We start from the raw sequence: 26,488 nt of genomic DNA, 5'->3' as shown, positions 1-26,488 counted from the left end.
GCAAACAGGTTTACTCAGTTGGATATACTAAAAACTGCGATTAGATAGGACTGAACGATGAATCAATTCCCCTTTATTTTCTAAATAACAAGATTGAAGTAGAGCTTTGAGTGAAGACTTTAGAAATGGCATGATTTGGTAATTTTACAAAAGAAATTAAACTTAATGCTTTCTCAGTCACTGCATATTGTTAGAATTAACCACATGAAGCCAAATGCATCATAGTTCATACAGGAGTTTTTGAGACCTGTGATTTTTTTCTTCTTCATGAAAGCCTAAATAAATTGCACAACAATGCCAGATGCAGATTATAACTCATAAATGCAAAGTAATATTTAATTCATTTTTTTATTAGTCAGAAGGTTCAAGGAACAGTCCAGGTTTTTTTTTTTAAAAATACCATAAATAAATAAATAATTTTCTGGCAATTATTTTATGGTTCAGGCTTTATTTATTACGTTGTAATTTCAGGAAAAAAGTGCTATAATATGATGATGATGATGATTAGTATTATATGCAGATCATAAAGAATGAGAAGAAGAAGAGGCAGAAAAACAATACACTTGTTGCCCTATTAGATTTGTAGCTGATTTGTCGTTGTTTAGTTTTTTGTTCTGTCATGTTTCCCAACATTCATTCATTCATTTAGTTATGTCATATGCTCACATGCTTTTTTATGTTGAACATCTACCATTACAAGTCCAAAAGCATTCACATCTTGCAAGTAGAAATAGGTAAGAAAGAAATAATTCTAGATTTAAAGCCAAACTATGGTTGAAAATTGCATTTTTATATTTATAGAGTATATAGAAGAAACACCTGAATACAGATTGCAAGGTAAATTGTCTCATTTTTTTAATCTTACATTAACTGTATTATATGTTGAACTTGTTCTATTTCTGACTGAGTTTTTATGTGTTTATGTTTTCAAATCAAATCAAATCACTTTTATTGTCACATCACATGTGCAGGTACACTGGTACAGCACATGTGAGTGAAATTCTTGTGTACAAGCTTCACAAGCAACAGAGGCGTGCAAAATACAATACAATAACGTAAGAACAAACAAAATATAAGAATGGGTAAATCTGAGGATTATAACAATAAATATATGTACAAATATAAAGTGTATGCACATTACTGAATATGTATAGTATATACGTATATCTACGTGTGTGCATGTACATACATATATATATAAAATTAAATAAAAATAAAATACACAGAGGTCGTAATTGATTATTTTAATTGAAAAACGTGTTTGAGGCTTTTGGAAATATTCATAACTTATCTGAAATGCAAACTGCAGTGCTTTAGATACAGTCATTGTTTACATAGAGTACATGATTAGGTTAATGTTTTGCAGTGGGATTGCGTAATGTTCTCCCGCTAGGTGGCAGCCAAGCTTTGCTCAGTGGTTTCTTGATTGTATTTTTCTTTTTCTCAATGAGCTCATCCATGTGCCAGTAATAAGTGGCACATGCCTTCTATCAAGAAAGAGAAGGCAACCCTTGGACAATCCATAGCCAAGACTAATTTTAGCACAACCTTCCTGACTAAGTGGATCCACTTTTTTTGTAAAGTTTTTAAAGTTTCTTTAAAAAGCGAGGTTTGTCTTACTGGAGAAAATGTTCTGCAATACAGTGTCACAGACTCACACTGGCTATCGGCTCTGGGAAGTCATAATGACTCAATACGGGCCTGAGACTGACTTTTATAAAAAACAAAAAAGCAACATAACTTCTTGTTTTCTTTCTCTTTTTGTTTTCCGTCATGCATAAAGACGCCTGTCAAATCACACTTATTGCGGTATTAAACGTAGAAACCACTCAGTTTATCACACAGCGCCCCTAGTGGTCTGAGCCTGCCTCGCCCTGCCATCACAGGGCTGCAGCAGAGTGCACAGCTGTGGACGGCGGGTCTGCAGCGAGTCCTGCATCTGTCTCTGAGCCCGCATAACTCCCCTCACCGTGAATCCTGTGATGACCCAAAGGTGAGAGGTAAGCTCGCGCTTCCATTAACATTGTTTTCTTTTTTTGTTCCATTTTTAAACTTTATTTCATAGACAAGCTCGTGGAATTCATCAGCCCGTCTGTGGTTAATGCGTTGAACGAATTAGCGCCGAACTCCATTTACAAATGTAAAATTTGTATTGCCTGGAAAGCTGGAAAGCATATTTCAGTTTAAAACCCTGAAGTATCCTTTAGTTGGAGTTCCCCCTCAAATTCGGCTCTAATATTTTCTTATTTAAATCACATGTTGGAAGCATTAAGTACTAAAGCTTTGAAGTTGACAGTTTGATGAAATTATTTGTTCTGTAAGTCAGAACTTCTTAACACTGCATCACGTGCTGTGAATGCATTTTAATATCTTTAGAAAGATTAGTAAAATTAGACAGTGTCGTCGGTGCAGGATTTATTTGTAACCGGTTAACCAAACTTTAGAAGTAGACTACATTCCTGGTGGACTGATGTGCAACGGTAAAGCTACAGTGACTGTACTGCAAGTGGATAACATGATGGATTGGCTTCACATCAGCCCGTAATTTTCCTCCAGGTGTTCAGTCAGTATACACCTCGGACTGTGAACCTGGTGCCTGTAGGTGATATAGTGAGTGAATATTTTCCTTTTAGGACACTGACAAATGGGTTTTGCTTCAGAGTGTATCCAGCTTTCTGAAAGTAGTTGATTTGTGCAAAAGTACCCGCCAAACAAACTGCAGACAACTGCAAACCACTGCAAAGATACATTAAAACAACTTTTGTAGCACCGTCTTGGGCGGAGAGCACACCATGACTTCCGTCTTCCCTGCACTATTGCTGTTGTTGTTGTTGTTGCTGTCATTGAAGATGGGGCAGAAACACAAGGTGGTTATTGTATTGTTATTGTTATAAGGTCAGGTTATAGGACTGCTTTTTTTTAAAAAATTTGCACAATATCTCTAAAACTTCTGTTTCAGAGTGATGCTGAAAAACTTGTTCATGTGCCTGATTCTGCCAATGGTTTCTTCCTGTTAAAAGGGAGTTTTTGCTTCCCACTGTCACCAAGCGTTTGCTCCTAGGGGGTTGTCTGATTGTTGGGGTTTTCTCTGTATTATTGTAGGGTCTTTACCTTACAATACAAAGCACGTTGAGGCAACTGTTGTTGTGATTTGGAGCTATGAATAAAACTGAATTGAACTGAATTGAAGAGATCCATGTGATAGAAGAAGGAAAAAAGGCCGAGAACTTAACAGATATTTCCTTCAGACAGACTGTTCAGACTCTAAGTTTACCATACTTTAACTGGTAAACATGAACGTGCTGCTATCATTATTATGATTATTCCTCGGTTAAATGTGTGACTGACAGCAGGCAGTGGAGTCAAACATGTCAAATCTATGACAAGCTTTACAGTTAGACTGTGCAGGAAGTATTAAATGTGTTTATTCCTATATAATACTCAAATAAATAACAGTTTTAGTTGCAATTAATTTTTCTTTCTGCCTCAGCACTAAATAGAGACAGGGCTTCTCAGAGCCCTGACTATATGCAACAGCCCTTCTGCTGCTAATGTATAACCCCTGAAATGGAAGTGGCATTCAGTCATTAAACTGGATTCCTGAATGTGTTACCCACAGACCTCCACAGTGTCATGAGGTTGGGCTGGAGTGGAAAAAGAGCAAATGAGCAAGTTTATTCCCGAGGCCCTGATGGACAGACTGAGACTGTGTCTGTGTGCCTAACCTTTATTTATTTAAATAACCTTGGTACAAATCTCTGCATTTTGTGCCTTGCATTGTAGGACAATGGTGGTAATTATGAGGAAGAGCAGAAAGCTTTCTGGAAATGAAAAGCAGCGACCTTCGGATGGCATGTGAATTTTGGTAAGAGATTTCGTGCCGCTGTGCGAGATGCTTACCCTCCCGAAGTTTACCCGATAAACAGCAAAAAAAAAGTTTGCAGCTGCTAAAACCATCTCTCATTTTTGCATTTCTATTTCTGCACAAGTAAATAAACAAGATATGAAGAGTAAACATGATATTTTAAAAGCTGCCAGACTCTAGTTTTGACAGAACAAGACCAGCTGCATGCTATAGGTTGGACCCAAACATGACTTATGCAAATCTACATGTTTGAGATCTGATTTTAGCAAATTTCCCAGAATGTTGCTCAGTGACTCACCGTAAGTGTCTGTGGGCTTCTTCTCTAACCTCTAAACTGGACCTAGCCCCTGTTTCTTCTTGTGTGTGTGAGTCTTTTTTTTATAGCTCCAGTAGAAAGGTAAACCTCAGTGACTGCAGGGTTTTCGAAAATCAACACAGCCAGTGTTTAAAGCGGAACGAACTGAATGTTTGAAGTGTTTAACATCAATATTTCTTTGTGACACGCAGACGTGCTTCACAGTGGAGCCCTATGTGCTGCACAAGGAGTCCATTGAAGGCGGTGACGTGGGTGGTGGTGGCGCTGGTTTTGGGGGTTAAGAGTTGTTGGGCTACCACTGTAGCCCTCCTCTGCAGCTGGTCTGTGATTAATGGAGCCCATTGGGGATTGGCTGGTGTGTTTGGATTAATTGATTGTGACAATATTAGAGTGTTGATATTGTGATGTTCAGTAATAATATTTGCTAATAAGTTTGGAGGAAATGTGATCATAGGCAAATTTAGTTTTGCTCCGTGATAGATTTCTTATCAACAAAATGGTCAATAAGTTGATTTTGAACATAACTCGCAGTTTAATTGACACTGAAAATAATGCTTTCTAATACCTCAGACAAGCTGCGGGACAGATGTCAGTGTGCATGACTGGAAAATAAGTTTGCTAGTTCAAGCCTGAGCTGCTGAAGTTGATTTTACTAAATGTAACCAACGCCAAGATCTAATTTCCAAGAGTTCATCTACAAGTGCCACAAGTCACATAAACACAGGAGTGGATAACGAGTGCATAAAAGCAAATTGATTCAGAAACACAAGTTTAAAAAAGTTGTGTAATATTTAAACAAAAACTTACATTTTCTGAGATTAACTTCGCAAATTCACAAAGAAAAAAAGTCCTGGAGCTGCCCTGATATTAATGTGGTGCAAAAATGTAATATTGTCTAATATTATGAAGTTAAAATATGAGCAAATAATACAAAATCAATTTGTAAGAAGAGAATCTGAAAATATTCTGAGATTAAAGACACAAAAACATGGAAAAAATTGGTTTTTTATTTTGTTATCGAACCATTTTTCTTGACTTCACAAGCGCAGATGACGCCTCTAAAAGGGGACGTCAGAAATATTTTGACATGATGATGCCAGAATTTCCAAATATGGGATAAATAAAGTACTTCTAAACTTATGAGCGCATATTTATCCAACAGTAAACAGAGTGGCACTTATATCCTACTCAGTTTGAGCATTCAAAGTCTCATTCACCCAAGCTTTTATCGAACATTCACACACGCACACACGCACACGCACACACACACACACACACACACACACACACACACACACACACACACACTCAGATGGATGCATCTAGGGCAGGGGTAGGCAACTCCTGGCCTCAAGTGCCGGTGTCCTGCATGTTTTAGATATCACCCTGTGTTCACATACCTGAATCAAATCATTAGTTCATTCCCAGGTCTCTGGAGAACTTCAAGACATGTTGAGGAGGTAATTTAGCCGTTTGAATCAGCTGTGTTGGATCAAGGACACATCTAAAACCTGCAGGACACTGGCCCTCGAGGCTGGAGTTCAACACCTGTGGTCTATGGTAATGTAATAAATTGTATAAGCCTGTATCTCGTATTAAGTGAACAGTTATGTATACTCTCCGGTAGGGCAGGGCAATATGGCCAAAAATATTTATCATGATATATATTATCATTACTCTATAATGTTCCGAGCTGGTTGTTTTTCACCGGTGCTGCTTCGGCTTGCGCTGAGGGCTCCCCTGCCGCCTCACCGTGCCTGCAATCTTTCAGCCTCAGCGCTGACAGGAGGGGCAGCACAAACACAGCCGGAGGAGGTCATCCTGAAGTTTGCACAGGAGCGAGCCATTCATCCTCTCAGGGGGTGGGGTGGTGGTGGTGGTGGTAGTGGTGGGGGGTTTGGTTCTCCGCTGTGGTGAGACTGAGGCTGGGAGAGATGAATATCCTGCCCTGTTAAAGTTGGGGATGAGACTGGACAGTGTTATTTGTCTCTTAGGCTCCGCCGGGCCCACGAGAAGCTAAACGAGCCTGTCGTTTTTCAGTGTGTTTGATTTATCGGTGCCATTAATTTCTGAACAGGAGGTCACCCCTTCGCCTTATCAGATTGGCAGCCACTTGTACAGCCGCGCCTGGCTGCTGTTTCTGTCAACAGTGTGAGGAGCTGTCATATTTCCTGCTTGCTGGCTTGACAGATATGATGGTGTGCATCCATAGGAGAGCTATTTGATCTTAGTCCGTCATACAGCCCGCTGATCAGGCTCATTACAGCCAGAAGATTTCTGTATTTATCATTTTAACGACAGAAACAGTATTTGCGATCATTTATGCCTTTTTGCATTCCATTTATTAGTCCTTAAATTTCATGATGCACTTAGATATGCCCAGAATTTTTATGGTGGGTGAGTTTCGGCCTTTCCTGTACTCAGCAGTGGTCAGTGGCAGCACGGTGCAAGCTGTCCATAGCATGCCAGCAGCTGTGTTCGCTTGCTTAAGCAAATATCACACATGTATAAGGAAGCAAAAAACCTTTCAGGAATGACAGAAAGAATGTGATTATGCTTCTAAGTTTGAAGGAACCTGGACGGGCAAAGATCATAAAGCACACAGCGGTGGAGAGTGGAACATCAAAGATATTAGATGTAAATTAATACAACAGAAAGATTGGACTGCATTGCCATTTCTAAGGTTGTAATTTAAAGACGCCGCGTGTTGAATTGGAAAATGTATATCTTATTTCCTGCACTGGATGTAGATTTCTGCATTTTTATTCAAACAAATACCCTTACCTCTTTTTATTTCTTTGAGTATTTCCCAGTAAAGACACAAGCAAATACACACACACACGCAGCATAATGATTTTCCCCATTCAAAAATGCCATTAAAATGCCGGGATCTCTCAAATATATTGAGTCTCATATCACCGAGAAGCCTCAGTCTCTCTAGTTGCAACATATTTACAATTCTTCCCATCCAAAGCTCAAATGTGAGTGCAGAGTCTTTTTTTTCCCACCCGACTGTCGTACTATTAACTTTCTTGCAATTGCCATTCCAAAGTGGATTGCAATCTGTTCATACTTATTAACACACGTCAAATCACTGGTCACCCCAAGGATAGCTGTAAATGCGTCTGGTTCCCAGCTCTTTCCAAATGCTTCAGAGTAACAGTAAAAATGCTCTTCCAATAACTACATGACCAGAAAGAATAAGTCAAATTACCAGTGGTGGATTTGCATTGATGACAGACAGGTGGAATATCAGGGGAGAGAGTGTGTAGCTGATAGTCTATGGCAGGGGTGTCGAACTCCAGGCCTCGAGGGCCGGTGTCCTGCAGGTTTTAGATCTCACCCTGGGTCAACACACCTGAATCACATGATTAGTTAATTACCAGCCCTCTGGAGAACTTCAAGACATGTTGAGGAGGTAATTTAGCCATTTAAATCAGCTGTGATGGATCAAGGACACATCTAAAACCTGCAGGACACTGGCCCTCGAGGCTGGAGTTCAACACCTGTGGTCTATGGTAATGTAATAAATGGTATAAGCCTGTATCTCGTATTAAGTGAACAGTTATGTATACTCTCCGGTAGGGCAGGGCAATATGGCCAAAAATATTTATCATGATATATATTTAAAAATTTGTGATAACAAGATAACTGACGATACAATTGACTTCTCTTTCCACATGCTGAATGAGCATCATATCCCTGGCTAAACAATGCATCACTGCATTAGTTAGTTCCTCCCAGCGTTTACTACTTTTGTCATTAGAGATGCAGTAGGACTGGGCGATATGACCCAAAATTCATATCTCGATATTCTTTAGCTGGATGGCGATATACGATATATATCTCGATATTTTTTAAAGCCATAAAGTAAGAACAAAAAGAGAGTTCTTAGTCACACTGTGTCCCAAATCTCACACAGGCACTTTTATTAACATACAGCATAGATGTACAAGAAAAAATTACTCAGAAATAAATGATCAGCATTTATTAAATAATAATGCTCCATAAATAAAATAAAACAATGTTGTTTTTGTGCATAACAAAGAGCTCACAATTGTGCAGTCAAAATGTAAACTAACAGACGCTGAGCATAATAACAAGCAGCTGCTCTGTTCCCAGGTTCTACTGCGTGACTGACAGCCTGGAGTTTGAAATCCTCTTTGTAACCGTGTCTCTGAACAGATGCCATTTATGGTCCTTATACACACAGTAAGGTAATATTACGTTGAAGCAGAGTACGTATCACTCCGCGAGGCTCCTTGGTAGCTATAATGCTCCAACAGTCCTTTAAGCAGTGCAGCTTTCGTAGCTTACCAAAGTCGTACCAAAACACTTTTTGAAAGGTTTCTGAGCACTGTGTACCACATAAAATCGGTTTGCGGTCAGTAAGCACAACAAGAATTCATACATAAGGCACACTGTCGACATTTTGAGAAAATGAAAGGATTTTAGGTGTCAACGCGTTAGCCCGGTTAGCTTGTTAACACGTTGACGCCGTTCAGCCTCATGCACGGGGCGATGCGCGGTAACTCGTTAACAGATATTTGCCCCGTTAATGTAGTTATGGCGTTAACGTCACGCTGACAGCACTAAAATAGTAATCTCCAAATGTTTTCTTTTTACCGACCAGCTCCTCTGTGATAGCTGCCGTGTCCATCTTGTCGTTGCCTGCAGGTGAAGCGATGGGGGCGGAGGAGCTGTGTTCAGTGAAGGAGAGAGGCGAGGCAGAGTAACGTTGCGTAGAGACACAGTGGACGAAAGAGAGGAAAACTTGCGGCTCCACAAGTATAGTTATAACGTAACGTAGACTACATCGATATATAAACGATATTGTCACATCTCATATCTCGTATAAAACTGTGTCTATATATTTAAAAACTCGATATATTGCCCAGTCCTAGCGTGCAGCTATTTAAAGCTACGCCAATTGTTTGTTGAGTCAGCTTCTTTGGTCTCACCACCGTGCTAGTTGAAGCGGACGTTTCTTCACGTGCTGAAACAGCTTTGCTGTACTCCAACAAGTGCTTCTGGTTCGAATGATGAAATAGGTTTGTGGTGTTTCCTCCCTTTGCCCCCATGGACCGCTTCCATGTTCTACAAAATTTTTTGCTTTGGTGGGTGTCTGACGGATGAAAACCAAACCAGTTCCAAACCACTGAAGTTGCAGCATTTTTACAAACCAATTTTGGTTCATCTGATTCATTCGACAATCCGCTTTCGCCCTTCTCATTCTCCGTCGCCGCCATGCCTGTTCGCCATGTGCATATAAGCGTATGAAAACAAAGGCACTGCGCATGCATGTTTTACCCATATTCTAGCATGATATTTCATTTTCTTATCGTTGCCTAACATTATACCGGTATTACCGTGAAAGGTATAATATGGCCCAGCCCTACTCTCCGGACATTCCTCCGACCCCTCATTGCTTACTTCCATGTTCATTTGATCTGCCAAAGGCATGTGTAATTACCAGGTATCCACTAGTGATACTCTGGTATTGATCTGATACCAAGTTACTGTCTAACTAACAAGTAACTAAAAAAAAAGTTCAGATATTTTTCACAGAGTGTGTTCAGGGTATGATAAGCATCAATCTAATCGCACTGGTATCAATCTGATACCAGTGACAACAAGATACCAGTGGTATCGACTAGGGCTGGGCTATATCATACCATTCACGCTAATACCGGTGTAATTTTGGGCAACGATAAGAAAATGAAATATCGCGATAGAATATGGGTAAAACGTGCATGCGCAGGGCCTGTGTTTACATACGCACATGGCGGTGACGCAGAATGAGAAGAGCGAAAGCGGATCGTTAAATGAAACGGATGAACCAGAATTGGTTTGTAAAAATGCTGCAACTTCAGTTTGGCTTTCGTCCGTCAGATACACAACAAAGCACTATTTTTGGTAGAGCATGCTAGCGGGCCGTTGTTATTACCATGTTTTTTGGAAAATACGGCACACTTAAAATCAATCCTTTGATTTTTCTGAAAATTGACAGTGGTTGTAAATAGAAAATAAAAGTCTAATGATACTGTAAAGATACTGCTTTCTATAATCCTGTGTGCCTTATGTATGAATTCTGGTTGTGTTTACTGACCTCGAAACAATTTTATGTACACGGCGCTCGAAAATCTGTCAAATGTTTTAGTACGACTTTGCTGAGCTACGAAGCCGCACCGCTTGATGGATTGTTGGAGCATTACGGCTACCGTAGGCAGGCGCCTCGCGGAGTGATACGTACTGTGCTTCAACATAATATTACCGTATTGTGTGTGTATAACCTCTTTTTAAGTTTAGTGGATATTATACATGGTTATGCTGAGGATATGTCGGCCAATTTCCACTGGAAATGACTTTTGGTTAAACTGTCAGCAAGGAATTTGCACTGTTACGTTTTTATATAACTTTAATGCACATAAAAAACAGCTGCTTGTTTAAGTGAAAATACATTGATGGGGTTTTTTGCACTAATAAACTTGTGGAGTTGTAAAGTATTTTGTCTAGTGTCAATTATATCGTCAGTTATATCGTTATCGCAAATTTTCAAATGTATATCGTGATAAATATTTTTGGTCATATCGCCCTGCTCTAGTATCGACTATCAATATTTGGATTGATCCACCCGCCTCTAACATCCACTGGATGAAGTTTCTGTAAAGCCTGATGGGAAAACCAGGCTGGCTCACAGCTGTCAATATTAAATTTATTCACTGCATCAAGAGTTAAAGAGTTAGACTCATGTTTTCTGACATGATCTCTAATTATTCTACAGCTAACACAAAAATCCACAGCTAGTTTCTTTAGGGTATTTAAAGTATTCGTATTCAGTTGTAAAAGTACTCGTGCTTGTGTTTGAACTTTTTTGCCCTTAATGGGTCACAGTCAGTTAAATTTATTAGCGGATGTTATCACAGTTTTCTGCTGGGCATCGGGTCTCTCAAGAGGGAAGTCTGAATTTCTTTGTTTAGGCAAACGAAATGTTTGTCTGAACTAATGGAATTTGGTGTTGACTCTGTCTCCTGATTCATTTACACATCGGTGCTACTGCAGCTGTGTTCAACCAACACCAAGTCTTACTTTAGTATCCAGATGATTTCAGATGTAGCTGAGAGCACTTAACCTCTTTTTTGTCTGCCTTTGTGCCTGCTGATTAAAGCGTAAATAGTTAGTTTGAGAGTTCGTGCATCACTGTGTTTTAATTCTTAGCACTAATGTTAAAGGTTTTGCCATAAACACAACATTTTCTTTTACTTCAGAATGCTTCTCAGATAGAAGTGACATTTTCCTATCATCCATTATCTATCTGCTGCTGATTGTTTTTGCCACACTATATAATATAGCAAACCCAGCAACACTTGGTGCGTGTTTAAGGTGCTTTCAAACCATGTTAAAATGCTCAAATTTACAGCAATAAAAGGGCATTTTTTAAATAACTTATCCACCTTCATAACTGAGTTACGGGTGTGGTCACTGGAAGTCTCACTCCATCTGTCTTGTAACTCAAGCTTCGCTGTTAGCGTTTTGGTAGTACCAGGGACGTGTTAGTCCCTCCCTGTGGTGGCCTTTCTCATGGTTATAAGAGTGTGAAAGAGAAAGCGAAAGTTAAATGTTAAACCACCCCTCCACCTCCACCAAAAAAAACAAATAATTCAGTACACAATCCTTTTTTTATATTGTTTTTTGTCAATTGCCTTTATTTGATAATGATAGTAGCGACAGACAGGAAAGTGAAGAAAGTGGCAGGGCAAAGCTCCACAGGTTAGATTGGAACCTAGGTTGCTGCCGTCTGGAAATTGAGCACTTGGTTACCTGCTCACCCTTTATGTGCAGCTTTTTCATCTGATTTCCGTGCTTATGTTTTGCTGCTCTCCTCTGCTCGCTGTTTCACCACGTGTATCTCCTCTGCTCCACTGAGCACACATGAAAGAGGGCAAAGGAGAGAAGTGCAACTTATCTCTTGAGCACTCCTAGTGTTTTAAGTGCTCAAAAGGGCTTTGAGTGCTCAGTTAAAGGAAAGAAGAGCTTTGTAAGTACCAGTCCATTTACTATTGATCACGATGGTGGGCTCACGCACAGCTTTCTCATTGCTTGTTTTGTCCTTTTAATGTATTTTTCCAATACTAACTGGGAATCATGATTTTCACCAGCTTTTGAGTTATTTGTGCTTGTGTGATAAGATGATCGATTGATTTGGCGTATGGCTGCTTTGATCCAAAGCCAGCCCCTTTAGCTCAAGATTAAAGGTGTCCCCTTAAATGCCATTTGCTTTAGCTTGAGATTATAGACTGAATAAAACATGCACGTAGCTTCCAAGTCTGAAAAGTGAAGCCAAAGTGGAATCTGCCTTAAAACCAGAGGACAGTGTTTCTGGTTGGTCCACTGCTGAACAAAACATCAAGTACATTTTGTAAATTATGGTTATTACTAGAGCCAGAAAGGAGGTTTATCCCGGGCATGCTCATTGGCTAACGACGTGCCCATCGCAAATCAAGCGGCGTTTTCATTTTCACAGTCAGCTTCAAAAAGCTTAAACACTCCCCGCTGTTGTTAATCAACAGGTGACACCACAGTGATGATGTCTATATTTTATATACACTCTATGCTCATGATGCTAGCTCTGATTATTCTTTAGGACTCATAAAAAGGTGTCGGTCAGCAGTTACTTTGCCTGCTAATCAGCTACTCTTCATCAGTGCATCAGTCTGAGGTGACTATAAGTGAATAACAGGACATGTCGATAAGTCATCAGTCTTAAATGCAGTGCAAAAGCACAGCAATACTGAGCTTGTAACAAACCACAACTAATTCAAACGCTCAAGCTGGCTCCCGCCATACTGTGACCTAATTCTTTAACAGAATCTAAAACTGGATCTCACACGGGGCAGAACATCTCTGTCTATTGAGTTAACAGTTTGCTCTGCACAGATAGAAATTCTTTGCCCCCCTCCCTTATTTTCCCCATCACAAACACACACACACACTCACACACCCCTTTACCTCCCCTCACCTCCCTGCACACTCTCTGGTCAGCGTGCCACTGTGTGCCGATGTGTAACAAGTTCTCCCTCTCTTGTTTTTCATACCTTCCTTTCTCTCTCTCTCTCTCTGTCTCTCTGTCTCGCTCTCTCCCACCATGTGAAGCGCCGGGATCTGTGCCACGCTCGTTCATCTGCCGAATCTGTCTGGTGCTGATGGTGAACTAGTAAGTTTATTTTCTTCTGTGTGATATTTGTGCGGCGTGTGTGCGTTGCTTTCACATATCCCATGCGGAGATTGGCTGCATCAGTGCAACTGCTTATTCTTTTGTGTTGTCCTGTCCATTCTGTCTTTGTGTCTACTTTTTTCTGCCTGTTTTTTTCCTTCTGCCTGCCTGTCAGTTTTCGTGTCACTGCAGGCTCATTTCTTCTCTAATCATCTATAATATGACCCTTCACCTACCCCTCCTCTTTTTCCCCCTCGCTCGTCTTCAGCGTACATCACCCTAGCTGTGACTTTGGAGACTACATGTGGGGATGTGTTTGTGTAACGTGTAGTGGATGTTTCCTTTGTTCTGGTTAAAGCATAAGTGCTAAAACTGACAGAGGAATGGGGTGGAGAGAAGCATGGGAGACAGAGGAAACTCCCAGCCCTGGATCAATACTCCTAGTCTGGGTTATTATGTCTGAATGTGTGCGTGGGGTTTTTTTTTTCCCCACTTCAGTAATGAAGCCTTTCTGAAGCAAAAGCCACATGTTGCACGTGTGCAAGTGTAATGTTCCTGTTTGATGTTTTCCCACAGAGCAGCATGCTTATTTATTTCTATTTTTAAAATTGCAAAGAGTCGCCTTTTACTCTTCAATTAATTACTGACATCATGCTGTAATCTAGTTAATCACAGCACCAACAGTTTGCTGATTAATGTCTTCGGGGTGTTTTTACACTATGAGCATGATTTATGGAAATTAGTCGTTGGTGGAAAATAGTAGCCATGATAATTTTTTCTGGTGGGTTATAAGGACCAGGTCTTATGAGATTTTTCATGACAGCAGCATCGGTTATGTGCAGTGGATTAGTAATTAAAATGCTCAGACTGTCAGCCACCCAAGAAATTCAAAACCCAAGACAATCATATTTGGAATGATAATATTAACTCAGTTTGTATTTGCCGTGCACAGTTTTGGGGAGTAAGACATTTACGAGTCATTTTAATCAGTTACTATGAATGAAATTAAAGCTGATAATCGGAAGGTTGCCCATTCGGACAGTCTCGGCCGTTGTGTTCTTGGGCAAGACACTTCACCTACCGCCTACTGGTGTTGGCCAGAGGGGCCGATGGCGCGATATGGCAGCCTCGCTTCTGTCAGTCTGCCCCAGGGCAGCTGTGGCTACAACTGTAGCTGCCTCCACCAGTGTATGAATGTGAGAGTGAATGAATAGTGGCATTGTAAAGTGCTTTATTATTATTAGTAAAGGGCTTATATGTAGAACACAGTAGCCTTGACAATATAGGGCTTTTAGGACCAATATCAGAAGTTGGTGATTTAAAAGTCAGATATAACAGGCAATTCTGTAGGTCACATGAAACACAAACAGATTTCCCTAAAATTATTGTGTAGTTATTTATTTACTCGTTTAGGAGTTCAGCATGTCTCTCTGCAGACTGTAGGGAGTTACAGGCTGCCCGTCTACCTGCAGAGATCGTCTCTTCTCAGATGGAGGCAGTGTCCCAAGTTTGTGGTACAACAAGGGCTACTCTTGCTTGTGCTGTTGTTGTACCATTGATCAGCCATGGAGAAGAGCAAGGTTATAACGAACAAAGTCAAACCCGTCTTTGATGTTTTTTCACGCTTCTCCTGTCACTCCTTTGGCTTGTCAACCAATCAGCTTTTGACTGACATAGAGTTGAGCTACTCAAGCGTTACACTCTGCCCAACTCTGGTCAGATGATCTGGTTATTGTGTTTGTGGCGTTCCAATCACGTGTGTTACCAACAGGGTAGTTCTCAGAGTGCCCTCTGGTGGACAAACTATGCAACATCAATCCTCATAATATGGTTAAAGTTTCTTATATCTCTTCTTTACTTTTTAAATTTCATTTCATTTGTTGGCTAATATCGGCCCATTCATTCAAGACATAAAATTAATTTCGTTATTTTACATCTTTTGACCATAAAGGCTGGCTGTCCTTTGGTATTTCGTGACAGCATGAATAAGAATTTTTTTGGGGAAAAATTTGAGTGGATTGGGATTTTTATTAGTTTGCCAACATATCGTTGTGCACCATCTGTCGTCTACCAGTCAAATCACTAGGCATTGCTTGGAAGAGTCTGACAGTAGTTTGTTTTGACTGCACTTATGGCCATGTCTTGATGCATTCTCAATCATCCAGGAAAGTAAATCTCCAAAAGTTGATTCTGTTCATCCGGACGTAGCGTTTTCGTCACTCATCCAGGTGACTTCTTCAGTCTCAGCTGACTGCAGGTTTCCCCAATCTTATAAACAGTACGTTTGCATAATGACTGAAATCAGCCCACTGAAAGAACAATGGCCTGGGAGGTCAGTTCCTTAATCTTGATTATGCAAATCGTCATGACCATTGATCAACAACCACTGATCAAAGACCACTGATCAATGGCCATGAGCACCATTCACAGATAGTTGGGGAATGGCTACAATCACAGCATTGTAAGATGGCGAAAGATGTACCCTTAGGCCCGTCCTCGATTCAGAGATGGTCTTTCCCTTTTCACGTAAGTCAACTTTTGGAGACTTATGGCCATGGTGTCTACAATTCCTACTACTACTACCAGTACTGTACAAATCTCCTCCAACCAGGCCAGAAATAGTATAATAACAACAACTATAGCTCTGTGACCAGCAGTCTGCTTCAGTCCTGGTAGACCTGTTGGGCAAGATTGGTTTTCAGTGCTGGAAGTTCACCAAAAAATGTTCTTTCTGAAATTCTTTCTGAATTTTTTCTATGCCTGAATACTGCTCTTTGTTCCTTCACATACTGTTCAGTATGTGAAGGAACTCTTAATACAGATTAGAGAGGTGTGGATTGATCTCTATGATTTGTTTTGGCAGCTGCACTTTGTAATCTAAACCGTGTTAGCACTTGAGTTTAAAGTTCATCTTGGCGGATCAGATCAAAAGTGGACAGTGGTCAATACAAATGTAAACAAGCGCTAAGACTCTTTAATACCAAATGTTAAAACACTCATAAAGGATGTGTACAATTTAACACATCGGCGTTGTCTGCGCTCTTATAACATGTGAATTAATGTATTTCTGTTCTTTATGGGAGGACTTTTGTTGAATGCATCCATCTTCTGCCTTCCAAATTCAGGGTGTCCCAGAGGTCACAGAGCAAGAGGCAGGGTACACCCTGGCCAGCTCACCACTTTGTCACAGGCCTAACAAAGACGCCCACATTCAAGCCTAGATGTAATTTAGAATCACAAATTGACTTAACATGCAGCTGAATACCCCAGTTGCGCGGTGGTTAGCACTCATGGCACAGTTTGGCACCTTTGTAAACCATCTCCTCCATATCAAGAGTGTTTGTAGCTTCTGCACAGCTCCTTAAATATTGATTATCAGTCTTGCCTTGAAGTGAAACACAACTACTGTCTTTTAAAATTTTTAGATCAATGCAAGCATTAGAGCGCAGCTCCGTCTCTGCATCATCCACTCTGAGATAATCATTAGCAGTCATGCATACTACATGAACTGTTACTAACGTTTTTGCCATTCAGAGCTAAGTAAGTAAAAATACATCTGTTGATAGAGCAGATGACATTAGGGTTGGCATTAAAGTAGCTATAGGCTGTAAATTAACCAATTATTGATATAAACATCTTGATCAGTGACACCACAACTCTTCAACAACTGCTTAATGGATAAAACTAAAAGTTTGATGCATAAAAATGTTAAATAAATTGTTGTTGTGGTACCGTTCAAGCGTAGCTAAGGCCATTGGATGTTTGTTTTTTGTGATTTTTCCATCACCCTGGCTTCACATTGAAATTCATGTTACAGGGAATGAGCTGTCCAACCAGTAATCTTCAATCATGTCTACTGACAGAGCGGCTCCCTTCAAGTGGGGCAGCGGGTATTGACAGAGAGTGATTGCAGCTGTACGTGTTTGGTTATACATCCCAGTCGTGTCATCTGGCAAAAAAGCAAAGCGAAAGAAATGGAGATCATGATAAGAGGACGGAGGGAGACGGGGAGGAGCGAGGAGAGAGATAGGAAGAGAGGGATCAGTGCAGCTGTGTGCCTCTTTAGGATTCCTGCTCTCTACCTCCTCTCGCCCGGGCCAAACCGGCATCATTAGGTTTGGCAAATTACCCGGGCGGCCATTGTGGCGCAGCCATGGCACGTTAGTGTGTCTTTTTAACTGTGGCTAAACTCAGTCTATTCACTTGTAAAAGAGAGCAGCCATTGGCAGATAGTTGGCAGGTTGCACAGAGAGGCCATTCACCCTGGTAGGAAGGAGCTGAGAACACTGCCTCGGAAATGGTCCTCTCTGAATATTTTGATGGAGGGACTTTGGGTGCCCTCTCAGTGTCCATTTGCTCCAGCTAACAAATCTCCATCAACTGACTTCATTGGTAATCAATATCAGTGCTCCTTATAGGTGAGGGCGAGCAGGAGCTGCGGTCAGAAAGAGAATTTTAGCAATTTGATTCAGTGTTGTTTTGATGTTGTCTTTTCTTCCTTTTTTTACTCAAGGAGGAATTTGGAGTTTGGAATCCAGTTTTTTTTGTAGTGGGGTGTAGTGGGGTGGGGGGTTGGTGTTCACTCTGTCTTTTCATGATAGTTGGATGCTGTCCAAAAACTCGGGTGGAGAGAGTTTAGACAAGAGGCTGATATACAAGGGTCAGATGCTGGACTCCCTCCTTTTATTTTTGATGCCACGCAGGAACAAATTATAGGGCTTCTGAATGAAGAAATAATTACTCGTTATTAATTTCGCTGTCATAGAGTTCCTCCGTGAAGAGGACATGTCTGGATTTTAATGAAGCACACTTAACACGCGCACCCAGTGTTGTCGGGTGCTCGGTTTGTAGCTGGTGTGGCGGAAGTGCTAAAAAGCAGTTTCAAGGTCTTCTGTAGTGCGTCTTTTTGTAGGCAGATCACGACATGGATAATTACCTATAATAGCTGTTTTGCAAGAAATGAGGGAAGAGGTTACTCATGCTGACAGAAAAGGAAACGGCCCCTTCACAGTTGCCGAGCTGACGTATTAAAGCTTAATAACCTGCCGGTCACATGGCTCACAAAAGAGGTTCATCCATGCCTTGTTTTTTTACTTAGAGTCAACTCAAGCCCTCGGACCACACTCCATAAAGGGGCCATCTCTTTGGCCTCTATCAGAGTCCTCCTAAGTTCTCTGGGATACGCTTGTTTAGTTCTTCTAAGAGGAAAAAGTCAAAGTGAGCTTGCATGGTTCCTCAAATAGAGGCGGGGGGAAGTTCCATGTTTCTTAAATTTTGCATGAACATCACTGTGAATCACTCTGGCATCAGCAGAAGTAGTTGACACTCAGAGACAGAAAAAAAGTTGTTGTCAAGAAATCTCACAAACTTGAAGGAAAAAAAAAAGCAGCAGGGAAAGAGTCCAGAAAGAAAAATGGAGGATTTGACAAAGGCCTCTGCTGTGTGAAGTTTGTACAACTGTGACAAAGTGCTGCAGAGGCACTGCTGCTCTGTCCAAACACTTGTCAGTGTGTCACTACACACATTTCCACTTAAATGTTAAACCAGGGGAGAAACGTCAGCGGCTTCTACTTGTGTAGCTGTAGCGTGTAAGGGGAAGGAGAACAGGGGGGAAAAAGCTTTTTTTTTTATACTTTTCCTGACTTTTCTAAGGAGTCGATGGATCATTTTTACATGTTCAAACAACCAACAACGAAAGAAAACAAACTGTCTGGCTTCTGAAGACATGACACAGCCTCTTTTTGAAGGTTTGTAATAATGCCCTGTGTGGGTCACTTCTGCAAAGTTGTTGATCCCCCCCCTTCTCATGGCTTACAGGTTGCATTTATACAAGTACCTGTTGCAGTAAATGAAAGAAATCTGTCAACACAACACTTTGATGTTAAATTACTTTACTTAATTGGGGGGAGGGGTGTCTTTATCAGTAGGAAAACTTAAAAAAAAAGCATAGTCAAAGTCTGAAATTTAGCCTCCTTCACATTTAGAAGGAATTTATTTCCAACATTTTTCACTCTGAACATGGCATGGTCATTCTGAGTATGAGTGGGAGGTCTCTGGGTGAAAATGCCTTGCTGATGTCAGAGGTCAGAGGAGAGTAGCCAGACTGCTTTAACCTGAAAGGAAAGCAACAGTAACTCAAATAACCTAGAGCTGCGCGATTGTGATTATCACTATTATTCTGATTGATATTAAGATTACAGTTAAGTTTAGTTATTTATCCTTTCATTTTAATGACAGAAATGTTTTAATTGTGCTGTTATGTAAACACTGCTTTCACATTCATGTTCCTCTACGATCCTGCTGATGTACAATACCAAAATTATGTAAATACAATTAACTTTACTAAAACTTAACATGAAATTAAATCAGCAAGGCACTACTTTCATTTTTACATTGTGCTGCACTTCTTGGTTAGTCAGTTAGTTAAAACACCTTCACAAAATCCCATTTTTACTTGACCTGCACTGATGATTGAGTGCATCCTAGAAGCAAAATATAAAGTCTTCCACTCCATTTTTTTTCCAAACCATTATGATAGTTTGTGTACAATGTCGGTTTTGCCAATTTAGAAAATTAATTGCATGAGGGGAAAACATCTTTTGTCCACGATGATCCTTCATTACTCACCATGTTTAGTGGACACATATCTTTGGCCAAAAAGCATGCGATTGCCTCGATGATTTCAATAGGTCTTTGTGTGCTGGACGGATATGCAGACACGCATACAGGCTCGCTTTTATGGACGCCTGAGTGCACGGCGGATGATTCACTTTTGCAAATATTGCGTTGTTTCTCTTGTCCTTCATGCGTTAATAATCCTGCAGTTTGTGGTGCGTTTTCAAGCAGTTGTAATAAATTATCGTGCAGACGCTGTAACTTATTATTAGTTAACATCACTTGCCCTAAATCCAAAGTATTTCCAAACGTGTGATGATTTGCTCTGAGGGACAAGCTCTTGGTCTTCTGCTGTGCCAGACATTTGATTTTTGTTGTGTATCTGTCTGTTAATGTTGCGGTACTCATCTAGACTACAGCAGAAGAAAAGGAAACTGAGGCTACAGTTTGCACGGTCTCACCAGAATTGGACAACAGAAGATTGGAAAAATGTTGCTTGGTCTGCTTTGACATTTGGACGGTAGACTCAAACAAACGAAAGCATGGATCCATCCTTCTATCAGTGCTGTAATGGTGCATGGGCACACTCTAACCGAGCACTGTTTATCCACCACAACCTGTTTGAGTATTGTTGCTGATCATCACTTTATGACCACAGGGTACCCATCTTCTGATGGCTGGAAGCACCTCAAAAGCTCAAATCACCTGTTGAACATGACAATGAGTTCACTGCACATCAATGGCCTTCATACTCCTGACACACACCAGCTCTCAATCCAGTAGAGCACCTTTTGGATGTGGTAGAATGGGGGATTCCCATCATGGACGTGCAGCCAACAAATAAGCAGCACCTGTGTGATGCTGCTGTGTTAATATGGAGTGTTTCCAGCACCTTGTTGAATCTGTGCCGTGAAGAATTAAGTTTGTTCTGGAACCAACAGTGGTAAGAGTGTGGCTCCAACCAAGATATACCGATTAAAGTGGCCTGCATATATCATGATAGATTTTAATATAAGAATCAAACTATCTGTACTGCAGGAAAAGTTCAAGCACATTTAAGCTCTGTATTGACTCTGAGTGCCATTTGGTGTGAATGTGTAAGGGGAATTAGTTTAACCTTTTTTGCCAAGTAAAGCTGTTTTTTTTTTTTTTAGCTTAAGAAACTTCTACAACTCAAGTGCGGCAATAAATGTCAAAGTAAATTACAATGGCAGATAAAGAGGAATCACATGGAGAGGCACCAGTGAAGTAGGAGAGACAAATTGGCAGGCAGCAGGGGTTTGAGTATACACCTGTCATGCTTAGCTGTGTTGATACAGGGCGGCCCAGTCCTCAGCTTTATTTACTGACATGGCCCTGCCTTAAAATCTTGGCCGTGTTGCTCCAGTGTGGTGGTCACATGTTCACTTTGTGTTCCCGGGTGATTATTTTTCCCCACACAGTCCAAACACGGACCGGTCACATGAATTGCAGACTCTGTGTTTCTAATCCCATCACAAGTTGTTATTTCTTTAAGGTGTTTTTCTATCGCAGCCAGCTACACGAGTGAATGAATGTTCAGACACGCTCCGTCTCTGGGAAAACAGCTCTCTGATTTTATTTTTGAAGCAATTTATTTCCAACTTTCTATAACAAATTCAAAGACTGTAGCTCAGGTCCGTCTGCCACTGTCGGGTCCATAATATTACATCGAATCACTCAAGCCACATTTAGAAGCATCACACGACCATCTACTTATTTTATGTGTAACATATGTCCTCTGTACTGATGCGGTCATTTGCTTACTTCAGATTTCAATTAAATTCAGCTAATCCAATGTTTTTTATATACTGCCAAATCACAACAGTCTCCTTAAGGCGCTTTATATTTATAAGGTAAAGACCCTGAAACAATACAGAAAAAACACCAACAGTCAGAGCACCCCCTATGAGCAAGCACTTGGCGACAGTGGGAAGGAAAACTACCATTTAAACAGGAAACCTCCTGCAGAACCAGGCTCAGGGAGGGGCAGCAATCTGCCCTACCTTTTTTTTCAGATTATATTAAATTCATATGACTTATGTTGAAACATTTCAGGAAAAAAAGTATTTTTTGTTTGTTTAGATACAGTATTGAATAAAAGCCTTTAGCCACCCCTTATTTCTACTCATTCCTTTATATTTTTCAGGAAAATTGGGGAAGAGGTGCCCTGATTTACTAAATATTACAGTATACATTTACAGTATATAAGACACAGAAGGAATCTGTACAGTCAATATTTGGTATGGCCACCTTTTGTAGCTGTCAAAATGTTGGTGCAGCAACAGTCTGTAACCTGGCAGTGCAAGGAATATAAGTTTCATTAGCAATGTGTTGTTATAGTTCACAAAGACGGTTGGACACACAGCAATGATGTTGGAGATTGCAATACTCAAATAAGACTAATGAAAGTCAACCAGCTGACAGCATCATACTGTAAAGCTTATATTCTACACAGTACTAAAAGTTTTGTTGTGGATACCAGCTTACTGTAAAACCTTCAGGGTATTTCTGGAAAGAACTTATCAAATTTCCCTGTTACAGGGTAAGATGTGTGAAAAGGACAAGTATAAAGGCACAGCCATACAGCTTTGGGGGGCAGTACTTAGAAATAGCGTTGGCGACAAGTGAACTTTCATGGTCATATTAGAGGTGACTACCTTCTCTCAGAAGCAAAGAAGGGAGCACAATGCTTTTGTTAATGCACAGTTAAAAACATTCAAGAAAAACATCAGTGCAGATAGTTGGGCTCACAGTGTGTCTAAAGAGTTTGTGTGTTACTTGACTAAACTTAACCAAACCATAAAGAGGTCCTAGCACACTTTGTCATGTAGACAGAGGATGATGAATATGCGCTCTTTGTCTTTAACTAACGCTAATCACCAAGGGAGAGCCTGCGTCCACACATTTCCTACTGCCCCCGAAGAATCTGACTGACGTCCACTGTCGCTCCCCCTCGTTGGGCTGAATAGACAAATCCCAGAACATTAGGCCTCTCACTGGCCAGCCTTTGCGCGGTGAGAGGACCGTGGCCCCGTAACAAAGGCGAGGCCAGCGGTGGAGGCTCTGCTCCTGTCGCTTCATTAAGCAGCAATGTAAGACCCAGCAGGCTGAAAAACCTCTGCCTCCACACGTATTCAGTCCTCCCAGTGAGCAGTAGACAGGCAGACATTCACCGCCTCCATTCTTTGTAGTGCGTAGCAGCTGCACTGAAACTGGTTTAAGGGTTAAAGAAAAAGACGCCGCTGTGAATGGGCAAGAAATATGCTGCCCTGTAGTGTTGAGGATGTTCAAGTTTTCAATACATAGTTGGAACATTATGGCCTTTTCCATAAACTCATTTATCACTCAGCTCAGACATTTTCAGAGTCAAATTTGTGCTCTAGTCCCGCCTAACCCTCAGGCGACAGTGTAGCTAGATTCAGGCATTTCACGTGCTCTCATGGTGAAGGTGTCTCCTGTAGTTAGTCTTCAGCTACTTAAACGCTTGCTCACATCTGAATGGTTCACTGGCCAGTACAGGAGTGGAGCTTAAAACAGAAATTTATTAGATGATTCAAAAGACATTTTTTTCCATTTCAGAGCTCATACATAGAGTCATTTCACATGCAAAAACATTTAAAGGTCTTTATCCTTGTTTGCATCCACATTTTTTTTAATTTAGCAAACTTTAAATATCTTGGTGAATGCATGCAGCCAATGAAAAGTGATAGTAACATCCTTTATTGGTGGGTGTCACTCTGTCCTGTCCTGCTCTGTTTCCAGTCTGTGAATTTCTAAATAAATGAGAAAATGTAGCCCCACAGAAGTGTGCGTGAAAACACAAAGACCCAACACATTTGGATTAGACGTTAGCCTGTAACTAACTTGCCAGCGTCAGTATGTATGCTACAGCTAGTATGTGGCTGCATTTACTCTACCAAACAGAGTATCTTGAACGCTGCCTCCCTCTGTGTGCTGCACGTGAGAAAGCAAAAGTCTGATACTTGTCTGACGCAGCTGGATGGAAATTTGTAAACTACATAAAAGAGCCTTTGATCTTTGTGCCTAAAGTCACCATCAGATCATCACCTTTGAGCAGATTCTGATTCATATAAAATGAATTCGACCCTTCATGTGGCACACCCTCCTGTTTGGCTCTGTGCCCGGGGCTCATCTCTGAATGGATCCCCTCAGTCAGAAAGAGGCACCCAAAGTTTGAGAGCTGGCGTTAGTGAAGATTGGCGGCTCTGGCCTTTTGAGGTGAATTAGCCATGACCGAGTCCTGCTGACACTGAGGCGATGGACACCAAAAGCAGACAGACTGAAAGTGAGGAGGGACAGCGGGGCCGGTCGACTGGCAAAATTAATTTAGATGAATGGGCAGGAGGACGGAGAGAAGAGAGTGTGTGCAAGTGTGAGCTATTACTGAGTGGATATGGATTTTTAGAGTCCAGCACTGATGTATTGAGTTTTCTAGAGTGATTATCTAAATGCCAAAAAATATAAGGATATTTATTTGTCACAAGGCTGATTGGTTTACTCTCCCTGCCATTACTGTCTGGTTGATTGACAGATATCACTTCTGCTCCGACAGGTGATTCCTGAGGACCTGATAGAAGACTGGATGTGGTTGTAACTATGGTAACATCAGGGTGGGGGGTATGGGCCCTCTCCCCCTGTGGCCTTGTGCTGGTCATCTGTTTATCCATGTGTCTGTCAGAGGAGCCTCACATCAAGCCTGCCGACTGCAGCAGAAAGGAACATCCTGTTGTTTCCTACCAAGGTGAGCAAAGAAACACACCACTGATAGAGTGGGGAGGAGGGCCACGAATGAAGTTAGGGCTCAAAAATGAAGGCACGCTTGCAAAATCAGGAACTTTGTACATTTTAATCACTTTAGTTTAGGCCCACCCCATCGTAGCAACTTATGTGCACATGCCAAACTGAACAAAGCCTCCAACCTAGCACCAAAGTTCATGCTGAAGGGAGACACTTTTTTAGCTGAAATAAGAGACTGTGTTGCTTGCACATTTACCCATTGTGAAAAGAGGACAACGTATTTATTTTCCACAAGACAATTTCTGTTTTCAAACAACATAATTTGTGTTGTTTTTTTTATGTAAGAGTACACACACAAATATATGAGAAAGTCGGCGAATTGAAAAGAGTCACGCACACAAAGGCCGTGTTTCTTTGAGCCCACTTTCAAAGTGATGATTTTCACATGCAGCCGGTTAGTCCACGTACCCAACATCAAGATCAGAGATCTTAACCTTGTCACACAACGATCGGGTTGTCATGCTGATGTTGACAATTAGGCAAACTTGTAGACATGCATGCGTTTCCTAGACTGTCTACAGTTCTCAAATTCAGGCTCTTTAAGCAGGTTGTTGTGAGCGAGCAGTGTGGTAGCCTTATTGTAAAATGGTAATCAAAATGCATCTTTTGCTTGAATAAGTGACGTAAAGGCTTTGGATTAAGGGTTGTATGAGGACCAACTGTATGCAAAAGGCTACATAAGATATACATTTTCGATTTAAATTAAAGTATAAAAAAACTGTATATGTCTGCCCCTTCTGATTTTATCACCCTACATTTTGATCATACTCTCATGTCAAACCATGGCTGCTAAACAGTGCTTTACTCCAGTGCTTCACTGAATAAGAACGTACATATATGGATCTAAAGATCCCTTGGTAATGTTTACTTTAACTTTGTATAATTTTTTCTTGGAAGCACAAGGAGGTTCTCTGGCCAGACCCTGCTACACAAACAATAAAGAGTCCCTGAAGCTGAAATGGTATCTTTGTGAAGGAGCTTTGGTTGGGTCACAAACATTTTATGGTCCTTTGTAAAGTTAAATAACGATTGCATAATTGTATAACAATCTTCACTTATCCACCAACTTTAAATCAATGCCATCTCTCAACATTTCATTCGCCGCTCTTTAAAAACTGATTTTCGTTGGGTTTGTATATTCAGCTATAACCACCACAGCAACAACGATTGATTAGTTTGCATTCAAAAAATGCTCTCATGACAATTTATCAGCACAGCAACCTGGGTGCTTGCACAAAAGTCTTGTCCAAATCCATAAAAGCTTTAAACGTTTAGAATGTCATTTCACCTACTTTTGTTGCTCTAATCACTGCTGTCTAAACGCTGTTGCACGGCTTGTTCTATTGCTCTCACAGCCATATTGTAACCAACCATAAAACCCACAACAGTCTACAGCTTTTGAGAAATTATGTTTGTTAAATGCCACTGGAAATGGAAATAGACAAGGAACAGCAATAATAAATAATAATTATTTTTATCCTGGACAAGTTATGTTTCCGTCTGAAAAGAAGAGAAAAACACAGGACACAGAATGAAGATGATATAACAAGCAAAAGGTGAGTTTTAACTGATATAGAAATTGTAAAAATCATTAAAGAAACCAAAAAGGAACAACTGACAAAGGGAGACACAAAAAGCC

At 40.7% G+C, this 26,488-nt stretch overlaps 1 protein-coding gene across 6 annotated transcripts in view; it reads left to right on the top strand.

Annotated features, from left to right (window-relative positions):
- The first annotated feature begins 1,896 nt into the window (after window positions 1–1,896).
- The window catches only part of LOC101467477 (semaphorin-5B), a 45,850-nt gene continuing 21,258 nt past the window's right edge, over window positions 1,897–26,488 (top strand). For 2 of the 6 annotated variants that reach the window (XM_076880179.1, XM_076880177.1), the window contains exons 1-2: window positions 13,237–13,395; window positions 24,605–24,793. In XM_076880179.1, the coding sequence (XP_076736294.1) occupies window positions 24,649–24,793 (145 nt within the window). In that variant the 5' untranslated portion in view covers window positions 13,237–13,395; window positions 24,605–24,648. Of the gene's footprint in view, window positions 2,001–3,783; window positions 3,866–13,236; window positions 13,396–15,850; window positions 15,922–24,604; window positions 24,794–26,488 lie in introns of those variants that run through there. The other 4 variants (XM_014413939.3, XM_014413940.3, XM_014413943.3 and 1 more) reach the window with 4 other exon arrangements.

Source organism: Maylandia zebra, linkage group LG23, assembly GCF_041146795.1.
Source record: "Maylandia zebra isolate NMK-2024a linkage group LG23, Mzebra_GT3a, whole genome shotgun sequence".
Classification (NCBI taxonomy): Eukaryota; Metazoa; Chordata; class Actinopteri; order Cichliformes; family Cichlidae; genus Maylandia; species Maylandia zebra.
This window is presented reverse-complemented; position numbering and strand designations above follow the sequence as displayed.